The following is a 24,892-nucleotide window of genomic DNA, read 5'->3' as shown; positions in this document are numbered from 1 at the left end:
AATTAAATTGATTCGATGAACAAAAATAATTCTGTGGCCTTTAACTCCACTCATTTGTGGTTATTATTAAAATATGTAAGATATACATTGTATTAACTCAGTTGTTTCATATTCAGTACGCCGAGTTTAGAGCAGCTGAAGGCGGTAAAAGGTGGAACAACTTGCTTATCATTAAAGAGAAAAAAAACAATAAAGTTAAAGGTTAGAAATAAGGTTATGGGCTTTCCAAGAGATGCAAAGTAAATATATACAAAGTAAACGGATTTTGTCTCGTCTGCCTTGATGCCAGTTAACAGAATTCATCCTGCTGCTTTTCCCCTGTGTGACACAGTGGCAAAAGGTCATGGTATTTTGAATCCCAGCTCAGGTCTGAATAAGCAAACACAACAATGAATCTCGTGTGAGCCGTTTCCTCTGTTTGTTAACACATGAAACAGAAAATTGCACGTTTGATTCCCATTCTGTCCTGAAGATGTAAAAAACCCTTGCATCTTGGCTTGTCATGTTCAGCCAAACAGCCACAAGGTTTCATAAGACGCCGGCAAATCGACCTACCTCCATTCACAAACAGAGGTTATTGCATGCCATTTACTGAGTGCTTTTAGTAGCCAATGAAGGTGTTTGCTTTTAAAAATTGGGGTCACTTGGAGAGCAGCTCGGGCATTTTTTCCCCAGGTGTGTGTGTGTGTGTGTGTGTGTGTGTGTGTGAGTGTTTTTTTTTTAAAGCACACATCCTATTAGAGGCTGTCTGAAGCCTGAAGGCTGAGTCGTAGTTGAGCACCGCACAGTTCAATCAAAATGCCAAAAGGACACGTTCTCTCATGGGCGTGTGTCGTAAGCACACAAAAGCTTCAAGAGTCTAGCAAAGAGAGCAACTCAGAGAAACGCCTTTCTCCCAGTCTACCTGCAGAGTGAAATGATTTTGGCTGTGTGGGGTGTCGTGTTTCCCTCATATTGATCAGGGGATTAAACGTGTTTAGTTTTGATTCAAGTTGCCATGGAGGAGTATGTAGCTAATCACTTAGTGTCAAGGCATTAGTGCTCGCCGCCGTGGGTTCGATCGTGGTAAGCGGCTGCAATGTTTCCTCTGGGAATCTCTGGAACTGATGGTCGGGCTTGTTCATTTCTCCGCCCCCCCCGTGCTCCCCTCCACCCCTCTTCAACCTCTGATAGCCTGCATTATTTTCAAGAGGAGAGAAGCGTATCCATCCATTTTGTGTTAATGACTCAGGGGCATGTCTCAAGCTGTCAGTACATGGACCCCATTCGACTAAGACAGCATTGTATTTCTCAACGGTGATCAGATGTGTTGCAGATGTAGGTTGGGAGTGGGGGAAGGGTTGACATGTAGGTGGCACCCCATCGAGACAGCGCTGCGATTACTGGAGGTGGACGCTCCTTTAATGCCCTCATCACTCTTGGTGAAAAACCATTCCATCCCACACACACAGAGAAAGCACCGAGGCTTTGAGACATCATTAACCCGCAGCGGCAACACAGCTAGGCCAGGCTGACTGATGGAAAGATGCACTCCATCTTGTCGTCCAGTGGTATCACAAAGGTCACCTGTGCGGAGATACCATCACACTGAATTGTGATGTTCTGTTGGCTGCCACTTGCGTTTTATGCGCTGCGTATCTCATGACGAGTGAAAGCCCCCGTTTTCACCGCTGTATCACACAGTAGCACTGCGGCTGGATCGCTTAGTGCTCTCACAACGGAACATTTCGGCAATGCTGATAAAAGAACATTTAGGTCAGCCTGACAATGCTAAGTAGTCGCGGTGAGAGGCACAAACCTTGACATCAAGGATTTAAAGGTCAATAGGGCTCCTAAGCTGTGAGAGAACTGTATATGAAGTTGAAGATGAGCCCCTTCATTTCTCCAGACTGCTCATTAGCTGTCACGCATTGTGCTCAAATAGTGCTATAGCCTGTATTACACATTTATTGGGGTTATGCACTTGTCCCAAGTCGGAGAAGGAGATTAGCTTTTTTCATCTGCTTCCAAATTTCTCACTTTCTATTTTTGTCTTCTGATAGCACACTTGCTGAAGGAGAAGGTGATCTGCATAAATGTGACTGTTTAATTCCAGAAACAGATCTGACAAATACAGTACCAGTGTTCTAATTTGTCTGTGCCTGCATCACACATTACACAAAATACACGTTAGTCTCTCTTTGTGGTAGCTTTGACTGTGACGGGCATGACCAATAGAAATCACATGTCCCTTTGAAATTCCTGCACAGCAGCATCAGCGAGCTATCCATTCCCAAAATGACATTTAATTACATTACTGTAATCCAGTATCATTTTACCCCTCACTGTTGTAGCAAACTCATGCATATTTATCACGTCCTAATAGACTAATGTGTTCCCATCTCTCTGCCCCTGTAAATGATCTCCTCTGACTGTATCGGGGCCGTTAGCCATGCTTTCTGGGCTGACACTCATGAATATGCATCCCTGTAGTGTAAGCATGTTTTCCCCAGGTCTCATTAGCTTCTTCTGGCTACCCAGAGTCCTCAAAAACATAATTACACAACTTGTGCCAAAATCAATCAAGTTTGGTCCTTTGTTTTGTATCTTTGCAAGCATTCTGGTTTGGTTACAGTGTGTTCTGATGTGCAGTACTAACTGCCAAAAGTTTCTCTAGGAAACAAAACATAAACAGAAAAGGAGCACATCAGAGATTAGTTTATTGTCATAGTCACCTACTTAACCTATGTAGGCATTACTTTTACCAAACTATTTATACTTCTCTGCAAGCTTTTAGCTAGTTTTCATGCATCCTCAGTAGCAAAACATGTGCACTCAGTCTACCTTAGCTGGCACAAAGGTTACAATGTCCCTATGTAACTTTTGTTTGGTATACATTTTTAATTTCTCTGAGCTATTTGGGATCAGTAGGACCTGATAAATGTAAAAAACTAAACATTGTCAATGATAGTTAAGTCCCAATGTCCTCAAATAAGATGATACCAAAGTCCCAAAGTTTTCAAACGAGTACTTCCAAACTCACAGTGTCTTAGTTTGTTACTGTTCCTAAAATTGGTCAAATTTGTTGCCACATCAAACTACAGACATTATTAATCATAAATAAACAAGTTTCAATTATAAAATGTCATCAGGTGTTGGACCTTGTCCACTTTCGTGTCGGGATCGGCTGTTTAATGACTTGGCAGAAATGGCTGCCATCTTGTTTTTACATGGACTAGTGTATTGTGCTCTTACTACCACTAGGTGGCATCAAATGTGTCAATGAATGAGGACAACAGGTCTGAGCTAAGTAGAATGAAGTATAAGGTCAAGAAAACCCAAAATGTGATGTCCTCATATAAGGACACAGGGTCTCAGGAGGATATTGCAACCCTAGTTCTATTAGCACAGACAAAGCCCCCTACTGGACTCTATGGGTAATACTCTCCTCCAATCACAAGCACACATTCGCCCACTGAAATTGCATAAACATAGTTGACCAATCAGGATGTGCCTACCTGAATATGTAAGGAGCCCACAGTACATAAGGCAGTACATGACGCTATCCACCTTCCTACACCCTCTTCAGCAAGTGGCATAGGAACGACAGGGCTCCTAAGTAGAGGGCTCTGCTTGTGCTAATAGAACTAGGGTTACAATATCGTAACCTTCATTCTATTGCACACAGGCTCCGCTCTCTACTGGACTCTATCAGTTCAGTGGGTGGAGCTCGATGAAAGAACGGCCTATTGTGGCATAACATCGATCCAGCCACACCGATTCTGAGTGGCTAAAGGTTAGCCATCGTAGCCTGCCCATTGCTTTACAACCTATGCTGCTGCAGTAAAGAAGTAAGGGGCCCCAGCCGACAATGATAGGCAACCAAACTGGGTGGAGTCATGGCCTTACCCTGCTGTGGTAGAAAGACAAGCAATAGACACCCTGAACTGCACATTTACCAGGACACCCAGAGCACTGGAACATGTGGCTGCATCATGCCCAGAGCAGAGTCAGATGCAGCTGATCAGGGGGCTAATTGCCATCGCTGAAGAGAACAGGGTGGCACACAGTGTCATGTACTGCCTTATAAGGCTCCGCACATATTTGAGTAGGCGTGTCCTGATTGGCTGGCTATGTTTATGCACATTTAGGGGACGAATGCGTGCTCATGATTGGAGAAGAGTATTACCCCTAGAGCCCTTTGGAGGGCGAAGCCTGTGTGAGATAAAATTTGGTGATTATTGTGACTATAAATATACTAAAGATCAGCATACAACACATCGAATGATTCTGTTTGGATGTTTATTTTCCTCCTAAACCCAACTTTGTTGATTTATATTTTCAATCAAATCAGAATTTGCTCCACACCCCCCCTGGCAACAGCAAAAGTACCCCCTGGGGTACAAGTACCCCTGGTTGGAGTGCTGTTGAATCAGATTTGAAGTCTTCTTTGTGTATTCACAATATAGAGTAAGATGTTGGCAAAATGTGTCTGTCTGAGGTTGTTTGGAAAGCACACATTTTAGCACTGCCAAGTGGCTTTTACTGACATTCAGTGAATAATTGAAGTGGTCTGCAATGATTACTTCATTAGCACTTAGAAAGTCCACTTTCTTTGGTTTGCCTTCTTGCTGAATGGAAAATAATTGTTGCTTATGCGCTTTATTTGCCATTAAACCACGTTTTTTTGAGCGATGTTTCTCAGGGGACTCAAATTACAGCATTGCTTTGTGTCATTTTCTGTCCATGAACTTGAACGTGAAGCAGAAAAAATGTAATTTCTGCCTTTTTTTGGCCCAGCTAAAAAGCACTGAGGAGGACTTGAGGGTTCCAGTTCTTTTCCTCACCCCCTTTTTTCTTCTTTTCCTTTTGACCATAAGATGGTAAACAAATAGCAAGTGGGTCGGCACCGTGCCGCACACAGCCCAGGGGGCCGTTACTCAATTATGGCCCTTAATCAGGCCCTCAGCTCATGAACTTTGTTTTGACTTGGCCTTGGATACAGTTTTCAGCTGGCAGCACAGTGGTGGTCATTGATCAAGCATGGCACTGTGCTTTGAAACCTGCAGGGAATGTTTGAAGGAAAGAAAGAACAAAAGAGAGAAAGGAGGTTGCGGGGGGAGATTAGTAAAATTAGAATGTTCTGTAGAAACGAAGGCTGTAGGAGCTTTGGCAAGACCAGAATAAAAAATGCAATGCGTGTATTCCCGCTGCAGTAGACTTTATTCGTCTGTGTGTGCCTGTCAAAGTTACATAGTTTATCTGTGGACAGTTTCTCAGGTGAAGTAAAATTGAAGATGTATATCTCGGCGTGTTAAGGCTGGTAGCAAAAGGATTTCACTGACGTCTCGCACTTTGCTTCCTGTCTCCACAGTGAACAAACACAAGCCGTGGATTGAGACATCGTACCATGGGGTGATCACTGAGAACACTGACATCGTTCTGCTGGATCCTCCTCTGGTGGCCCTGGACAAAGACGCTCCCATCCCCTACGCAGGTACGGTACATTTCAACCCTAATGGCTGTCAACTGGAGGGTGATCAAAGCAGCAGGGGTGAAGGCGGGCTAACTCAGACCAAATGGAAGCAGTCAACGATGACTCAGGTGTTAATCCGCACAGGGAAGCATAGCTGCAGGATATACTTACACTAAGGATATAAACCATATAAAGCTGTCATGTGATATCACTGTGAAGGGGCTTAAATTGGCTTCGTGTACTATAACTGCTGCATCACAGCTTTTTTTTTTTTTAGTGTTAACCCTGCAACCATTTAATCCAATAATTCCCAGTGAGCACACATCATATACAGGACTCATATTTCATATTTATTTAGGGTGGAAAGTGGCCTAAATAAGCCCCATGGTGGCTGAGGACACTAAAAACAAAAACAAAAAAAGAGTCAAACCGGATTAGATTCTTCCCACTTTGTGACCATTCCAGCTCCTCTAAAGGGTGCCAACTCTTGTGGGAGGACGTTAGCTGCAGGCTGTTGGCGAGCCCAGCCAGCCTATCTCCCGCCAGGGTGCTAATGTGGCCAAGGCCCTTGCATAGGGCTGCCATGCAGGGCTGGAGCCCACTCACCAAGGCCCTCGAGCTGGGCTGGATGGATGGATGAAGAGGGTGTGTTTGTGTGTGTGTGTGTGTGTGTGTGTAATCGTGCATGTGTATATGCTTACTAAAACATTATCCCATTGTTTGGTACAGTGTGTGCGTGTACTGTGGCATGGCCTGAGGGGGCTCACTGTAATGGCCACCCTACAGGGAGAAAGAGAGGAAATGATGAGACAGTAGGGAGGGTGGCTGGCTGACCAGCATATGTCCTCTGGCTCTCCACAGACTGACAGCCACACAACGGCAAAGTACACACATGCACACACACACAGTGGGCAGAGCGCAAGGGCATTCCTGGATTTCATATGTGAGGGTACTGAGAGAGATTTCGCGCTAAATTATTAATAAACAAGAACATTAACATCACCAGTCTGTCTCACAGCACTCGCCCTCTTTTTTTCCATGCTATTTCTATCAGTTCTCACTTTTCTCTTGTTTCCTCTCATCACCACCTCCCACATATTTTTTTTTTGTATCTTACCTCCCTCCCTGTGCACCTTTGAGCTACCCCAACAAACCCACACACACACTGCAGCAGTCACCCTTTTTTTCTCTACCTCTTTAAGTAGTGATGTCCAACCAGGCAGACACAGTTCAAGGCAGAGACAGTTATCCAGTAATCTTGCCGTCTTCCAACAAATTGCCAGGGCGGAGTGCACAGGTACAGGAGTGCACAGGTACCGGTTCAGGCTCATTAATTTGGCCAGCCAGGTTTTAATTACAGTACATCTAAGACACAGACACACACCGACCGACTGACTGTGATCACACTGCTGGATCGGTGATGGCAAGAACTGCAATACACAGAAAACACTTTCATTTATAAGCTCATAAAATCACCACCTGCTTCAGTACATTCACACCGTGTGTGACACGTGTGCTCATTTCAAAGCTGTAATTATGTTTCGTTTATACATCTACACCAAGCAAACACTTTGAATTTAGAATAGATGTTAGTGTGTCATTTAAAAACATGACTTTCCCATCTGTACCTCCCGAAAAGAACCTCACAGCTTTAATTCAATAGGAAAATACCGATAAGACAACACACAGCCACAGTGTCTCCCTGCTAGTCTTTTCTATCACTCTAAAGCTGTTCAGTAATTCTCTCGGACTGCTGACCAGGGTGCAACAGTCACCACACTCACTGGGCTGGAACAACAGGAAAAGTGGCACTGCTGTGCCTGAAAGCTGGCGAAGACTGACATCAGCCATCACTGCAGCTACAAGCCTCAAAGTCACACAGACAGCATGTCAGGAAGAGTGAAATGCGCTGGTATAGATAGACCTATTGTTTTACGCATGGCTGTGTCTGACAAAGTGCAGGGGTCTGCACTACAATACAATAACAACAACAATAGGGTTGATGATATAGTTAAAAGCTACATATAGCGATATCAAGGAAACTCACATCACAAGCTTCCTGCCTACTTTTTATTCATGAAATGAGTTACACATGTGTACGAGCGGAACTCATCTGGAGCATATGTTCGTGTCTGGTGTGTCAAAACACATAATCTTAATAGCTGACAAGTGCCAACACAAAATCAGTCAGTCGTCAACTTGAATTTCTCCATTCCTGTGACAGCTTTACATGAAGTGATGTTGTTGAGAAAGTAAGTGATGCCTCAACTTGGTATACCTAGGCTGTATGTGGTACTGAAAAAGCACTGACACCAGACAGAATGTCAATATTGGGGATTTGTGCAAAACCCCAGATTAAGTTTAATAGTAAGGTTTATGAACAGTCATTGCTAGTATTTATCAAAATTAATTGTTGCTACATTACCCCTGCAGTAGTCATAAAACTTGGTTAAGACTAGGGATGCACAATATTGGATTTTTTGCTATGTAACAACTCATTTGACCGATAACTGATACCGATATCAATACGTACATCCACTTTTTCCCCCACCTAATTTTAGCGATCAGTCTCTTCTGTAGTGGAATTAACATCATATTATGCATGCATACTCTTATCATGATGGTCCACTAGCAGATGGAGACATGAAATACAATGCTTGTCAATGTACGTGGTATTCATTCATTGTGCAGGAAGTGTAAGAAAAAGCATGTTAGCCGATTCTGGTAGTAAATTTTAAAGCGGATATTGACTGATACTGATGATGTACCGATATTATTAGCATGTTGGCCAATTCCGAGATATTTCCTTTAAAAGCCAATATAAGCTGATATGGATGACGTGCCGATATTATTGTGCATCGCCAGCTACAACTATTCAAAGTTCATGGTTATGATTTCAAAAAAAAAGTTCACTTATGTGTAGTTTTCTGATGGTGGTGTCTGGTATCCATCCTCCACACCCTTAAGACATCAGTACACTCCAACCAAAGTGCTTGTTGAAAGGTCAGAGTCTGAAACCCACTCCCCCATCATCACTCCAACAATAGTTTCCAAAACCAACAAGCTGCCTGTCGCAGTGAGTGCTTCACTTTTTGAGATAGGCTATTGGAAAAATCATGGACTATTTTACCTTCTGACATGTTCTGTCGACATGCATATGAGTAGTTTGTATACTTTACTTTTCGCCACTCTACGTACATGTAAAGGACACACTACTGCGTCCTTTGACCGTTGGCATTGGCCATAAATGCCGATGCGAGAATTGTCCAATATGGACGCAATACCAAGGCACACTGGCCTGGAGTAGGGGAGTGCAATATGGCCAAGATTTTCTATCATGGTATATGTAGTTTCATCATGGTACAAGTATCAGGATGCAGTAATTGTTCTGTCAATTCAATTAAGAAGTGGTTTTAAATAACTATACTGTACTGCATCATATTTAATTATTTTCTTCCTTGTTTGGAACCTCCATACAAAAAATACAGGTTTCTGTATTTACAACTTCACTCTCCTTCATGTCTCCTCAAATCGAGTTACCTTGCTGGAGCTGGATTTAAGAGATCATGCAAGATTCAAGAGATTACGTGAGAATCCAGCCCTGCTTTGCTACACAGCCTATCCAGAATAGCTCCTGCATTAGAAATGGTATCGCCAAATTTCTACCTGTGGACACATTTATACAGTTGCATGTTATATACCGCCATATTACCCAACCCTACCCTGGGCTGGTATATACTGTATATGTACTTGTAACAACTTTTTAATCAAAGGTGTCATTTTGGAGGGTTATTCTGGACTTGGTGTGGTGCTGTGGTGCCATCCAGAATGCATCTCTATCAGCTAGGTTTGTCACAGAGTTTAAAAAAAAAGCCACAGCAGTTGTCTTGATGGAAGCTATGAACAAGTATTAAAGGATTCATTTGCATCTGCTTAGATGTGATTAATGGATTAACTGCAACACTCAAGGGAGGTTTAATGTGGTGGAGACAAATTCAAAGGTATCCATGAGAGACGGCTGTAGCTCAGATAGTAGTGCGAGGTATCCGCAAATCATACGTTAAGATAAGGCTGGTGTGTTTAAGTGTTGTGCGTCAAATTGGACATGAGTGTCTGCCAAAGTAATGTAATGCTGAGGATTTACTATATGTGAATTTAAAGTTATTCGGTTGTGCTAACTGTGGTTGACAGCAGCAGCTAAACATTATTGATGTACGTATGCAAAGTACATTCTGAAATATTCCCTTTGCTGCCTTTTCAAGTGTACTCTGAACTTCACAGCGGTGGATAATAAGTGCGACCAGCTCAGTGGTCCATTAGGTTATTAAACTGAAGTGGCTTTTTTAGGAGACTGCCACCACTGCACTGACTAGGCTTCTAAAGTGCCGGGTTAACAAGGTTAATGGGCAAAAGCTGTGCCGAGCGGCGTTATTTGACACAGGTTAGCCGGCTGTCAGTCACTCCTGGTTTTCTATTGCCGGCACACGCACACCCTGACACCCACGCATTTTCTTGTGGCATGAGTGTCACGCCACATCGTATATTCATGTGTCAATCCTTTACTTTTACTGGTCACTGGAGCCCTGTGGCATTTGCTTGAACGCGCAGCTAATGTCTCACCAGTGACCCACGTATGCATGCTGCTCAGTCAACAGCGCTGGCAGCTTAGACAGGTTCATAAGACCTATGTTTCACCCTTTATGTTGCCTCTGGTGTGTCACAGGCAGTTTGCCTTTTCTCAAACTCTGAATAACGGAGGATTAACTTTTTATTTCTATCTGTGTTCTGCAATCATTCACTGCAAATAAGAAGTCAGGCTGACAGCAGGAATCAGCCCGTTCGTGCCGTCTCATCTGATGTCTGAACAAACAATGTCTCTGAATTCTAATTTTACTGCATTACCAACTGTACCTCTCTAGGCACTGCTAAAAATCAATTATCTTTGACCTTGGCGTTCTTCAGAGAATCAAACACCTTCCCATTACGACAAAAACACTGGGCGATATCATATCGTCATTCACTGCCATAAAGCAAGGTAAACAGATATGAGTAAACATACAGGCTGGCTAATGTGCTGTGATTAATTAGCCTCTCACTGCCTGTCTGATTGGGAAACAGATCTCGAGCTAATTATGAAAAGTATCTCATTAGCACGGTAGCAGTGAGCTCAGCACGGTGTGTAGGTGGAGAAGCATGAACACTGCGATGTGTTTATTAACAAGAGAGGAGTGAGAAGGGTTTGTTTGAAAAGCTGAAATATGTTGTGTGGCTTACAGACGAGATAAATGTGTGGAAGTGAGATAAATAGCATCATGAGTAGAGAAGATAAAGGTTAGAGCCGGAGTTAATGTCTCTGTTTGTAAAAGAGAAAATAATGGGACAAGTGTTTTTAAGTAAGTTTTAAAACGTGCACGTGTTGACAGGACAAATCAAAATTATTTTAATGGGACAGTTTAAAGCCAGTATGTTTACACGTGTTAAGCTCTGGTGGTCAAACAGTCAAAGTAAGACATGTTTATTACCAAATGCAAATAAACAACCTAGCTAGCTAACAATTAAAAAAAAAAAAAAAGATAAAATATGTGTGCTGATTTGCTTTCAGTAACATATAAATATAATATTCTAATCATATAAATTAATAATCAATAAAAAAGAATAACAAATTAACTTGTTCAGACTAGTAACCAATAAAATATATAACATTGTAAAATAATAATAAACTGTACAAATTCTGGGCCGATACTAATACCAATGTTTAAAGTGACAATTTCTCAAATAGCAGATACCAGTATTTTATTTGTCGTTCTTTTGTTTTTTATTCTTCTTTTACGCTATAAAAAATAAATTAATTAATTAATTAACAGTGTTAAAATCATTCAGTCCTTCATTACACTATATTTGAATGAGCACAAATTCAATCTTACACACTTATTAAAAAACCTTTGAAGTAACCTTCTTTCACATGAAAAACATCTTTAAATGACATGAGCAAAAAAGTGTTTTTATCATATATGATACATCATAATTCCCACTCCCAAAACATCAACAAATTTCCCCTTCAAACAGCTGATTTATTCAAGTTTCTCACCAAAAGCTACATTACAGATTACAGTGAACACCTCATGAGAATGTTATAATTTAACTTTCTCTAATACAAATTCTTACTGAGCAGAGCTTGAAAGCTTCACAATGTAAATCAATATAACCTCTGTGAGCTGTTCGTTGCGGCCATCAGCTGCTTGGTAAAGACACAGATTTTTCTTTTTTTGTCTTTTTTTTTACATTTCCTTTCTATTAACATCCACTCCTCTCAGTAGTGTAGTGGTAGCTGAGTGAGCACCAGAGAGCTTTTGTCGTGACATGATAACATACAGCGTGTTTCAGGGTCCATGTGACGTCGGATAACTCGCCCATCTCCCCCAGAGAGCAGATCAAGTGTAACGAGCTGGGGAGGGGCCGAGGTGGCGGCAGGGACCCTATGTTGTTGTGGCCTTATGTAATATTTCAAAATGATAGTAATAATAGTATTAGTAAAAATAATAACGGATAAACATTTTGTGGTGCACCCTATGGGTGATGGAGCCATTAGCATTCACCTACACTGCCTATGTCATAGGCTGACACTGGCCTGGGGTGAAATGTAAATTAATAAGAAATAAGAAATAAGAATTATGATAAAAACATAAGACACTGAAACACAAGTAGCCTATATTACATTTTTGCTTGGGGTTGGTCTATTCGATTTTTGTTCACATTGTTAAAACTAACCCAGATTATTGTGGCCACACACTAGCTTACCATACAGCTAACAGCTAAAACATTAGCACTAATGACTTGAATGAAAAAGTATCTAGACACATGATAATAAACATGATTTAAGTTTGATGAATTTAACTACAACACAGGCCTTGCTACAACAAAAATAAATGAAAATAACTTTATTATCTTAAAGTTAGTTTTTTGTACTTATCCGAAGTCCTGTGACTAATGCTTATTATTCAGATATTTTTATTGATATAACCGCACTGCAACCTCTTGTATTTTTGTCTTCCTGCCCTTCCATGCGCAGGAACAGAACAGAGCATCAATGACAAACAGAAATGACATTGATAAGTCAGGAGGCGCTGGGGTGGAAGCAGGTTGTAAAGCAACTTGCAGAGGAAGCAGCAACAGTAGGCAGGCCAGAGCAGTTTAAGGCACCCTGAATGAGATTCACCAGCTGGTTGCATAGAAAGGAATCATGTAATCTATCAGCTGACTCCCTTCCATCAATCAGCTGCTCCACCAGCTTGAGATCAGCTGATGTAGCTGGGATGTGAGCTGAGCTTGACACCACATCCTGCCTGAATTAACACATAACTCAATTTGTTACAGCTATCCCATGTTACAACCGTCTCCGGTCCCCCCTATGATTCCTGTTGCAGCCACTTGAGTCGGCCACCTGCTTCAGTTAAACTGTCACTGTGTTTAAGCTCAGTATCCTACAGTTTGATCATTTCCATGAGGAAAAATGTCACACATTATGCAAAAAGCCCTGTGGTGATCTCTTAAATGTGGAGTCTAAAATGAAATCATCTTCTGTCAAACTGTATAAATGGAATCTACAACTCACTTTTATCCGAGCCTATCGTGATTGAAAAATATAGATGTGAAGTTAAAGAAGACGCTGTCTGATGAGAGAGCCTTTGTGCCTTTTAAAGCTCATTTCATGAGCTGAATGAACATTTGGAGGGGCCAGGGGGCTGCTTTTAATAAGGCAACACTTTTTTTATGTTTTTTTTTTTTTAAATACTTTTTTTTTTCTCAGCAGGTGCCGCTGTGTCAATTCCCTCAAAATCCCCAACTTCAAAGCTGTTGCTTAAAACCGTGATTAAAAAGTAACAGATTGAAATAATTTTGTGGAGAGATAGTCCTTTCCACAACAAGGCTGTCAGATGCCTTTAATCTGCCTGTGCTTTCTGTTCAGGCTTACCTCCCTCTGCAATTCAGCTCCTCCTTCCTCTTTTAGTCATTTTGCTTGTATTTTGACCTGGAACAAGCCCTCGCGTTCTTTCCTCCCTCCTCTGCAATCGTGCTCTTTTTTCATTTTTCTCAAATAATTTCCACCTGTCAGATTTCATCCAGCTCCAGTGCATTCAGGGGTTGGTAGTGGCGCCCTTTATCCTCCCAGAGACACAACACTGTCCACGGCAGGCACATGATTTTGCCACAGATGACATTTCTTTCTTCCCGAAAAGGTTCTATCTAATTAGATCTATTTTTTGACTCATATGAAGGGCTGATACGAAACAGATGGACAGAGCAAAGTTTGTCCAAGGTAAGGACTTTAATGCTAACACAGCAAAGTCAAACTCAAGCACAGTGTTATTCGGTGATACTGTTATTCATGCAAGCTTGTTCCCGCGGACTTTTGAGCTGAAAAGCACAGGCAGCATAATGACTATCTTGCTTCTGGCCTTCAGAGTGCCTCAGACTTTGGCTTCAAGACAATGGAGCCATCACTCTGCCATTGTTCACATACTCATTTATTAATGAAGTACTGAAATGCAATCTGCTTCCTCACTGAACCACACAGATGAGGGAAATAGTCTTTGTAATGAGATTTTTTTTTCTAGGCTTTTAGCTTTTTGTCTTTTGATGAGTTACAGAGCTGGCAGAGGGGGGGCAAGTGGAGTTAGCGCTGCGACTCACTCCTTTGTTCTTTCAAAAGGAAGCGGAAAGCAACACATTTTAGGTTCTCTTGAATGCCATTTAGCCAAATTTCCAGTCAACTACCTCCTTGTCACACTGAGAGGCAGGGATGCTTGAGTGACGAGGTTGCTTTCATACATGAGCAATCATTGCTATTGAAATCAGAAACTGATTTGTGAGGCTCCATGGCTGAGGTGGGTACGTTTGCTTCTGTTGACTCTGGAATTCTGCTATTCAGCGAAGATATTGTGACTTTGTTGACACTACAAACAGATTTGACCACTTAGGGCTGTGCACATGTAGCATCTTTAACCACGTTGCGTGCTGGAAGCAACTTTTGGGGCTTTGTTTGTGCCAGCTTTCAAGAGCGCAGCAGCATGTTGCATCTGCGGTTGCTAAGCTAATTGTTTATAAGTGTGTGGGCATATTGTCTGTGGGACAGATGTAAAGCTCTGGGTAGCCCTGCACCAAAATGATCAACTTTTCCATATTTATCACAGACTGATATTTACAGAAAAGGGAAAGATATCTGTTGGCTGTGATTGGTTGTTCCTTGTCACATGACAGGTGGTGCACGCTGCTGTGTTCCAAAAGTTGAACTCACAGAGTCCAGCAGAGTCTAGAGCCTGTGTGAGATAGAACAAAGGTTATTATATTGTAGCCCTAGTTCTATTTGTAATACTCTCCTCCAATCATGAGCATGCATTCGCCCACTGAAATTTGCATAAACATAGCCAGTAAATCAGGACATGCCTACCTGAATTCGTATTCATATTACCTGAGGAGTCCAGTAGAGGGCGGAGCCTGTGCTGATACAGCTAGGGTTATGATATCATCTCCTTTGATTCTGCGAATGTTAGCTGTTGGTCAGTACTTGACTGTTATGTAGAAACAATGTACATGACTAGAACATCATGCTAGCTAGTTTGTTGATTGTAGTTTCGTATATAGGACACAGCTGTAACCATCCTTTTATGTCCTAATCAGGGGTAGGCAACCTGTAGCTCTGGAGCCACATGCGGCTCTTTAGCTCTTCTCCAGTGGCTCATTGTGGGTTTGCGAAAAATTATATGGAAAAGAATAATAATTATTTTTATCATCTTAATTTTCATTCATCATTGTTGTCGGCCAAATGTGATTCTTACATTTTCCAGGCTTAAAAATGTGTAGCCTTACAGTCAATAAAAAAAATGTTAAAACATTCCGACAACTAAAATGTGCGTAATACATCAACAGCCTGGCGCCTTTTCCTAAATTTTGGTAAACCTTAATATCGGTGGCGGGTTTTGATCGACCCTAGCAAGGCTAGCTACGGATTTAAAATCCAAAAAAGAAAAATTCTAAGAGGAAAATCAAGAATTTAATAGCGCTTGGACAGATTTGTTTGCTTTCACTGCCAAAGCTGCAAAGTTAATAATCAGAAATAGCCCACTGGAGAGTATCAACAACATTTTAAAAAATATTAATGAATGCTCATTTGGAGCTATAAGTAATGATAATAGGCTAATTTAGACAAACTGTACTGTGCTACCTTTATTATAAAGAACAAATATGTATTGCGGCTCCAGGCAGATTATTATTATTTTCAAAAATTAGGCTAAAATGGCTCTTTTGGTCTTAAAGATTGCCGACCCCTGGTCTAAATGATAAAACATGACTTTATTGTCTGCAACAAACCATCTTTGAACAGCTGTACAGCCACTAGTTTGTAATAAACGTTACCAGATAACAGCTGAAAGTATTATTTTGTAGTTTTGCTAAATCGTGAAATAACTGTTGACTTACAAAAAATAAGAGGCATGCTAACAATATTGAGCCTGCTCTTTATGTTCGAGGAGAACAGTGACATTTTCTGTTTTAAGGGGGTCATTGTCACAATAGTACACTGTATCTGTGCATCTGTGAGATACTGTACACCTCTATTCTGTTAATTAATGCAGAATGTGATTTCCACAGAGGTGGGACCAGTAAATCTGAATAATGTTGCTAAAAGTGAGCACTATACGATAATCACAGCAGCATAAGGTGTGAAACTATTTTAACACATTCAGTATAAGGTGTGCTTCGCTACATCTGTCACGACATCGCTCTGAATAATAAATAGAAGTAATGTGTGTGATCGAGACGTCTGATTAGGACAATGTGCTGAGAACACGTTCAGTGACAAAGATGACAAATTTTCAGGTGTGCAGTTGTGTTAATATGTATTTGCCGTCGGTGTATTCGTCGACAATTAGCATTCTAGACTCAAGGCCTCCAATTAAAGTGTCAACAAACTGGCGCTCCTCTTGGGAGACAAACATACAAGCAAGTGAACCAAAAGTCTGCTCCGAGTCGTCACAGTCTGATAGAGAGAGGATGGATGTTGTTCCAAAGACTTCCCACTGAAGTTCAACTTTCGAAGCAGCTCTCCGTGAGAGCAATCCATGTTTAAGCAGTTTGTCAATATCACATTCATCACTTGCCAGTACATCACTGCTGCGCTTCAAAGGCTTTGACGGCGCTTTTGATATACAACTTATATTTCGAGGTCTGCTCTCCCTTTGAATACTTGTGTTTTATATTGCACTATCTCTGATCTGGCTCCCAGTCCGATCTCCATACATGCCATCTGACTTCCAGTCCTCTTTCTGTCTGTTTTCTGAACAGGACCTCCCTTTCTCTTTGATATTTGACAGCTCCCCCCACCACCTATCCTCCCGTTGCCATTCCATCACCTAGTTTTTCTGTTTCCTCTTTGGAGCTGGAGAGATATCCAGCAGACACACAAGCTTTAGCCACTGTGTGTGTGTGTGTGTGTGTGTCGGTCAGACTGATGCAATAGTGAAGAATAAGACACACTGCTCTGTAAACAACTTTGACCGGATCTGTTAAGACCAGTGATGGAATGTTAGTACATTAACTCAAGTCCTGCACTTCAGTACATATTGAAGTACTTGTTCTTTACTTGAGTCTCTCCGTTGTGGGCAGTTTTACACTTCTGCTCTGCTACATCTCAGAGGCAACAACTCCTTTAGCTACTTTACAGATTGCAATTTTCCATACCCTTCCAGTCCAGCAAAAACCAAGTGTCTCCAAATTTTATAAGTTTGGAATTGAATGTTTCTGATAAACCCAAGGATCAAGTGTTCAGAAAATTCTCCTTCCTATTAAGTTAATTAAACTCCATAAATCCCTCTTGGATCAGTGGGAAAAATGCATCATCACAAAGCTGGAAACGTGGCTGTTTTTCTGAGCTCATGAAAAGCTGACTTTTTAGAAGTACATGGCTCTTGCAGGACGGCAATGCTACAAAGATGTGATGGTCTCATGGAATATGATGCACTGTTGTAGACTGACCTACTCAGCAGTATATAAATGTGTTGAAATTAGCTCAACCTTAAATGTTTACAACCATAAAATGCAACACCTAAGTTTAAAGCAAGAAATCTCTGTCCATTCTTTGTAAAGCTCGAGAGCCATTCATCCATTCTACTTCACACTTGGCAGGTGTGTTGCTGGGGACACAAGGAGGGGCAGTGTCAAAATTGGTGCAGTTTGAACACTTCAGTTTGTTGAAGGTGGTAGTGCTGTTTGGGCTGAGAAAGCCTGTGAGTTGATCTTCTCTATCTCCTTTAACTTTAGCTGGTATGTAGTTATGATATGTGAAATAGAGTATGGTGAATGTGCTAGGAAAGGTAGTATCGGCACAGTCACGGCCTGGAGCTCGCATAAATGGAGCCTGGGTTTGTTAAAGGTGGCAGTGCTGTTTGGGCTGAGAAAGCCATGTGTAAGTAAGGTAAAGGAGGTTGTTGGGTTGGTGCGGGGAGCAGTGAGAGCTGGCATTAGGGGAGTGTCTCTGGGATGCCAGAGATCACTGTCTAGCCTCCTGGAGGTGTCGTGGGACCAACTAGACGAAACACTGGTGAAAGGAGGTTCCCACCCGATGACCCCAAAGACATGTTAGTTATCACTGCTCACTGGTCTGTATAGTGAAGCCTTGCCATAATAGCTTATCATAAGGCTTAAGAGGTTATTCACTGAGTGCTGATCCTTTATCTAGAGCACAAATTTCTTGTGTGAAGTCAAAGCAAGTGACTAATAGGCCTCTTTGGAAAAAATATTGCTGCTTATTGTGTTTTAACTGTGTTTCTGACCGCGAGTAGCAGTGACTCAGGTGTGTTTTCCAGGGGTGAATTTAGTGATATGGTCTTTTTTTCAGTCTTCCTCTATACTATAAACTATTAATAGTAAAACTATTAATACAGCAATACAGTAAATGTGAATGTAAAAGTGAAACGTAAAAGCAAGGCACCATGTACTTAGATCTACTTAACATCAGTTCATTTTGGCGTTTTAAATTCTAATATTATGCTGGATAGTTCAGTGAATTATATTGCATCCTATTCTAATTGGGGGGCTTTTTCCTTTTTATTTGACATGACAGATTAAGTGTGAAAGGGGAAGAAAGAGAGGGGATAACATGCACAAATGGCTGCAGGTTGGAATTAAACCTGTAGCCACTGTGGCGAGGTCAATACCTTTGTACATGTGACGCCTGCCCTAACCACTGAGCTACTGGGCGCCCCTATTTGTTATAATTTATGGGTAAAATCTGCATCTACAACGTAACCAGTGTCTCAATCAGGTAAATGTTGTAGTAAAATGTTTTCCTCAAAATACAAGTACAAGTATATAGTAAGTAGTATCACATTATATTTGCCTTTGTATGTTATGAGTTTAAAAAGCAACATAATTCAATATTTTTCACATCTAAACATCATAATAACTCTATAGCTGCTTGGGGCTCATGTGTTTTGCTCAAGACTCAAGGAAGCAGTTCTTAAGAAAGCTGCATGCAGCAATACCAAATCAATGGTCCTGTTCTGAACCAGTGTGTTTGAATGGGCACCACACTAGTACACATTAATGCGGCAATAATATTTATTGAAAAAAAAAACAAAAAAAACCCCAGCATATATAATGGTAAAACACTGACAGGGAACATTTTATTGCATAATGGTTGCATAAAGTATATTTTCATAGAGTGGTCTTGCTACTATACAGAAGTAAAAGATCTGAATACTGACTTCTGTAGTGTCTTACAACGACATGCATCACACACTGGCTTTTGATTTTTGTGAGGGAATGTGGAAAATTCAAAGCATTCACCATAGCAACCCAGAGTGACTTTCCACTCGGCTCCTTGATTTACCTTGGTACTAACTTATTAATCCTTCACTCTTTCACTTGCTTGATTTTTATTGAATGGGTACAATCTTCACACAAGGGCAAGAAATTGTCTGTCACACCGAATAGAAAAAGCAATGAACTGCCGTTATTAAACAACACCCAGGAGAGCGTGGAGAAATGAACGTGGGAATCAAAGGGAAATCTCCTTTTGATAGAAACATAACAGACAGTCAGAGCTTTAAATTTAATACTAATCCCTCACCCACATCCATGTAGTTAAATCCTGGATGGCCTCCCTCCCTCTGTATTTCGGAGCATAGAGGTTATTAGAACATCATTCCACCAAACGTCTCGTGGCCTTAATCACCTGACGGCGAGATCATCGCAGAATTCTCTCACTCCACTGTTCATTCACACTGAATGGATAGCGTGCACTTTTCAAATTGAGATGAGGAATTCGGGGGATTTTATGCACCCCCGTCTACGGCGGGTGATGCTCGCAGTCAGAAGCCCACTTTAGCCTCATCAGGCTCGGCTTCTTATCCCCGCACCGGTGTTTTATCTTCTTTCCTTCTCATGTCATCATGGGTAATATAATTTCCACATGTTCGCTCGCATGTAAATCAAAGACTCAATTAACTGAGAGGAGGCTGGGTGGGTGGATAGGTGGAGGTGGGAGGAGAATGATTGCAGAAGAAAGAAAAACACTTAAGAAATTATGATAAATTGCAAAAACCTTAAAAAAAACCCCATCGCTATGACGTGATTTAACAATCTCTCATAACTGGTGACACGCGGAGAGAATGTTTTTTTTTTTTTGCTTTCAAATATGACTTAATATGGATTGGCCCTCAGGGGGGTGGAAGTTATGCGTAAGGTGGGATTTTCTTTCCTGTGTTATAATGAAATGCATACGCAGACCTGACAGCCAACTCGCTCGCTTGGTGATTGATGGTCTTCTGGCAAACATGAAAAAAAAAAAAAAAAGCAAAGGATGTTCTAAACAAACAAAGATTATACAAAAACATGAAAGGAGAACATCAGGGATAATTGATAGCCTCGGATCACCTCCAGATGACAGACAATATCCAGGAGGCTGCACATCAAGGTTATTTACCTAAGAGGAGAATACATTAAATGCATTAGGGTTTATATTGCACAAGCTGGTTTTGCTGTCTGTCCCTGAACACACACACACACACACACGCACACAGATGGATGCTTCTGGCTGTACACCTCTACAGTTCAACGAGGCTCTGCTCTTCCCTCAGAGAAAACACAACCGCTACAACCCTGTGGAATATTCATGTATTATGAGTATTATATTAATCCTCATGAATTACAATATTTTCCTGTGGTGGCTCACTTCACTCACGCATGTGCACTCCCAGTCCATAAAAAACAAAAGCCATTAGATTTGCGCCAGGCGGAGAAAACGTATTCTTCTAAACACGGTCGACTTTTGAGTGCAGAAGAAAATATAGTTATCTGACAGAATGGGAACAAGAGGAGCCTCCAGGGGGGGAAAATTGCTGGCTCCAGCCTCCCAGTCATAGAGGTTTTAAAAGGTACAAACAAGATGAGTCGCATGAGTATTGAAGGGCCTGGTTGAGATGGGAGTAATTGGGTATAGAGAGAGAAAGAGAGATGTGGGAGGGAATGAAAATGACAAGACAGAGAGTTGTCTTATTTCAGTTTTTTTTTTCTTTACCTCTTCCAGCTGGTATAGATAGTCTTGTAAGTGGCATGTCGCAGGACCCCGTGGTGAGACGCTTGCAAAATTACTGAAAATTAAGTGTACAAGATTGGCCGACCAAAATCCAATCTGCTCCCAGCCTCAGTCATTTTGTAAAGTTGACGATGCCTGGGAACTTGTGACAGTCCAATTAAGGATATTTGCATATCGGGAGGCTTAAATTATTGTCATCCGCTGGAGCATAAAATGGGGGTACAACTCAGGAGGAGATAGTGGTGATCTACACTCGTAGACCACGGAGGAGTGTGTGTGCGGCGGGGGTTAAAAAAAAAGAGAGAGAAAGAGCTGCTTACGTGCAGTATTGTTGTACATATCCCCTATGCTTATTCCCCAATACGCCTGTCCTCCTTTATTGTCCACCCCTATCTTTCTCTTCTAATACTTTCATCCCCTGTTCCAGTTAAGGTCTCTGCTTTCTCTCCACAAGCTTTCTGTCTCCCCTCCCCTCCTCGGTCCCTCCGTCTTCGCCACCTCTCGCTTTCAGTTTGTTGAAACAGTTCACTATTTAGCAGATCTTAAATTTTATCTTCCAGACAAATGGACCGCGTGGGTGTGGATCATAGTTGTAAAATGCTCCATTACCAAGAATAAAAAGAGAACGAAGAAGGCTTTTTATTTTTTTAGCCTCCGTCAGTGAACTCCTTCCATTGTGTGGTGTGAAATTCCCCTTTTATTCATCTCCCTCTTTTTCCCCATCTTTGCCTGAGGCGTCTGTACGGTTATGGCCTTATGTCATGGAGGCACAACCAGCAGGAGGTACAGCACAAGTAAAGGTATATGTCAGGTGAGAAACAGAAGCAAGGCGTAACAAGGAATGACTGCAGGCTGTACGTACAGGCCACAAGACATTTTCGTCTGTCTTCTCTTTTCCGCCTCTCTTTGTCTTTGCGTCAGCTCCAGCCTGCCCTCGCTTCTCAACTTCACACGGTATCTGTGTATCAGAGCCCAGCCGCAGGCGTTAAAACCACATATCACCAACTATTTACCTGCACGGCATCTGACTGTGAAGTGTTATAATGCGGCTGACATCAGTTTGTTAAGATAAGAGAGAAGAAAACTATATTTATCCCGAGGGAAATTGCTGACAACAATAGTTAAATGACATGCAGAGTCATCTCTGGATTCACTGCGTGCCATTATGTATAAAGGTGATAATATGTTCTTAGATGTGGATTCCTGAAGAGAGAGAAGTGCTTTACTGCTCATAAAATGTTTAAGGCATAATCATTCTGGTACTCTTTGAACAGCACGGTACTTAGCTTTTGTGGCAAACAGATGCAGTGGCAAACCACAGTCTCCTCCGCACTACGAGCTTTAAATGTCCACAATGACTTGTGTTGCTGAAGTTTGCTGCATCAAAGGTAAAGTAGAGGGCAAGGCAGAGGGACCACACTGATGTTTATCAGGTTTCTGCTTCATCACATGCTCATTATTTTATCAGCCATATACAAAGCCGACCTTTTGTCCTCTTGACATATTGGGGGGTTTTTTTGTGCTCTTGGGTGTTTTAACTCGAAACTTTTTTTTTCTTCATCACAAGGTGCAACTATGCTTACCTTAAATAACACACCCATAGGCATTTTGCGCAAGTAAAACAGTTTTAAGAACACCCAAAACAACATTTAGAAAAGTCACAAAATTTATCACTTAAAGCAAAAGAAAGAAACAACTCAGAAAGTTTTCCGACAGTCATGTTGGCACGTTCTAGTATGACAGAAGCACTGTGAGAAACCCTATCTTGTTGTGTAAATAAGTGAGATGGACTCGCTAGGCTAAATCGAATTAATTACGTGAAACTCATTTCTCTTGCTGTCTTGGCAAACTCAGCAGTAAGGTCTGTGTATTTCATCTCGGATGCAATATCCTTTCAATGGATAGAATCCACACAGTCTGTCCTGAGATACCGATGTATGCAAATACTTCTTGATTTCTTTCAACAATGAAAAGCTGCGAGCTCCCAATGCCACAGTCATTGGGACAGTCGGAAGACTTCTGAGCGCAGGCTCACAGTTGGGAAATGTTTGTCCAACGCTTTTGAGGGAACGGAAAGTTTGTTGTGTCCTTTGGAGTTATAGCTCTGGGTCTTGGTCTGGCATCAGAGGAGGAAAAGGAACCCATTCAAGATGTCAGACTGCTGCACTTGTGTAAAAAGGTTGCAGAGAGCAGAAAGACCCCGATCGGCTATAACATAGAAAACGTTTGTCATACGGGAATGTTTTAAATGGGACATGCTTATTTGGGACCGGAGCCAAGGACGCTAATTGGTCACATGTTTTATTTTTATGCCTACATGTCAGTGACGGCAATGGCTGGAGGCATTATGTTTTTCAGGTCGTCCTTTCATCTGTCCATCCCATTCTCTTGAATGCACCATCTGAAAAATACCTTGCAAGAATTTCACTCAAATTTGGCACGAACGTCCACTTGGACTCAAGGATGAATTGCTACTTTAGTGGTACAAGTGGTACAAGTTCTTAAGTTACAACCAAAAATATGGTTGTAACTTAAGAACTTGTATGCGAATTATGACACATTTCACACGAATGTCCTAGAGGATAAAATGATAAAGTGATGACATGTTATATCCTTAAGCCCAGTTCAGACCAAAGATTCACAACGAGACGAGTTGAGACAAGCAACTACTTTCTGTTTCTTTCTGCAACGTTCTAAAAACCTGCCGGTTCACATCAATTCAACTAGACGAGATGGTGTATCATCCCTATGCAACAACTCTGTGCTTCTGTTCTGATTTGCAGCTTTTCAGGCTTATTTTGTGGCTGAATATAATTTGTAGCTTCTTAAAGTATGGATGAGGAAAGTGATAGTGAGATACTGGCTACAGTTGCATTTGTAGTAGTGATAAAAGGGCGAAAAACTATTAGTTTGTCAATGAGAATGTGTGTGAGGGGGCATAAGCACATACAGCAAACAGCAGCAGCAACCCATCGTCCGACACCGTCACACCGTGAGGATTGAAACAGAGGGCTCAGCGGGGATGGAGCACCTGTCGCAGCCAGCAAACACGCTGTCTGTGATCATTATGATTTGACCAGTAGACTTCATTACAAGCCGACTGGCTGTCGAAACAGGTGACCGCCCTGACGTTCTAAAACCAGCTGCCGGTGATTTGACCAGCTGAGCTCCAGATGACACCATCAGCCGGCTTGATTCGAGCCCAGCTCCCACCACTGCAGCTTTTCTCGCTTAAAGGTCAAAGGTCAGTTTCACTGTAACATATTCAACAACATAATTGAAGAACAGAAGGGGAGACATTTGATCAGATACTGATGGGTGACACTATCTTGGTTGTCCACCTTGACACCATGCTGATTGGAAAGATCTTCCGTGCTGTCAGGTTGAAGATGTGTGTAATGCATCCATGTTTTTGGATTGTAGCATCTTAACAGCAACATCCACACACAGCACTGTCACCTGTCATGGCTACATGTGACACTGGACAGACATGGATGTGACTGTAACTGCATCTTGACTGGTTGGTGGAGGCAACTGCGAGGCAGTAATAATAGCCTTTCTGTGTGACCTTTATTTTCACTAGACAGATTTCATGGAGTGTGCATTCACTCTGAATCATATTGGATTTGAAAAAACTGGTCAGGGTGATGAATGGGCATGTAGCACGTCTATCCTAACAATTACACTAAATCTCAAGTTACACCACAATCCTTCACTAAGAAAAAACAAAATTCTCACTGAACTAGTCCATACCCATTGGTAGCTTTGTCACCTTCTACCTATGCCAATCCTCAATGCCTATGTGCAGTTTCACATAGATTGACCACATCAGTGAGTAGAAAAAC

At 41.7% G+C, this 24,892-nt stretch overlaps 1 protein-coding gene across 1 annotated transcript in view; it reads left to right on the top strand.

Annotated features, from left to right (window-relative positions):
- LOC126397843 (calsyntenin-2-like) overlaps positions 1-24,892 on the top strand; it is a 351,479-nt gene that overhangs the window by 113,337 nt on the left and 213,250 nt on the right. The window contains exon 2 of the mRNA XM_050056844.1: positions 5,354-5,476. Within this exon, the coding sequence (XP_049912801.1) occupies positions 5,354-5,476 (123 nt within the window). The remainder of the gene's footprint in view (positions 1-5,353; positions 5,477-24,892) is intronic.

This window comes from Epinephelus moara, chromosome 2 (assembly GCF_006386435.1).
Source record: "Epinephelus moara isolate mb chromosome 2, YSFRI_EMoa_1.0, whole genome shotgun sequence".
In the NCBI taxonomy this organism is placed as follows: domain Eukaryota; kingdom Metazoa; phylum Chordata; class Actinopteri; order Perciformes; family Serranidae; genus Epinephelus; species Epinephelus moara.
The sequence above is the reverse complement of the archived record's forward strand: the minus strand, read 5'-3'. Positions and strand labels throughout refer to the sequence as shown.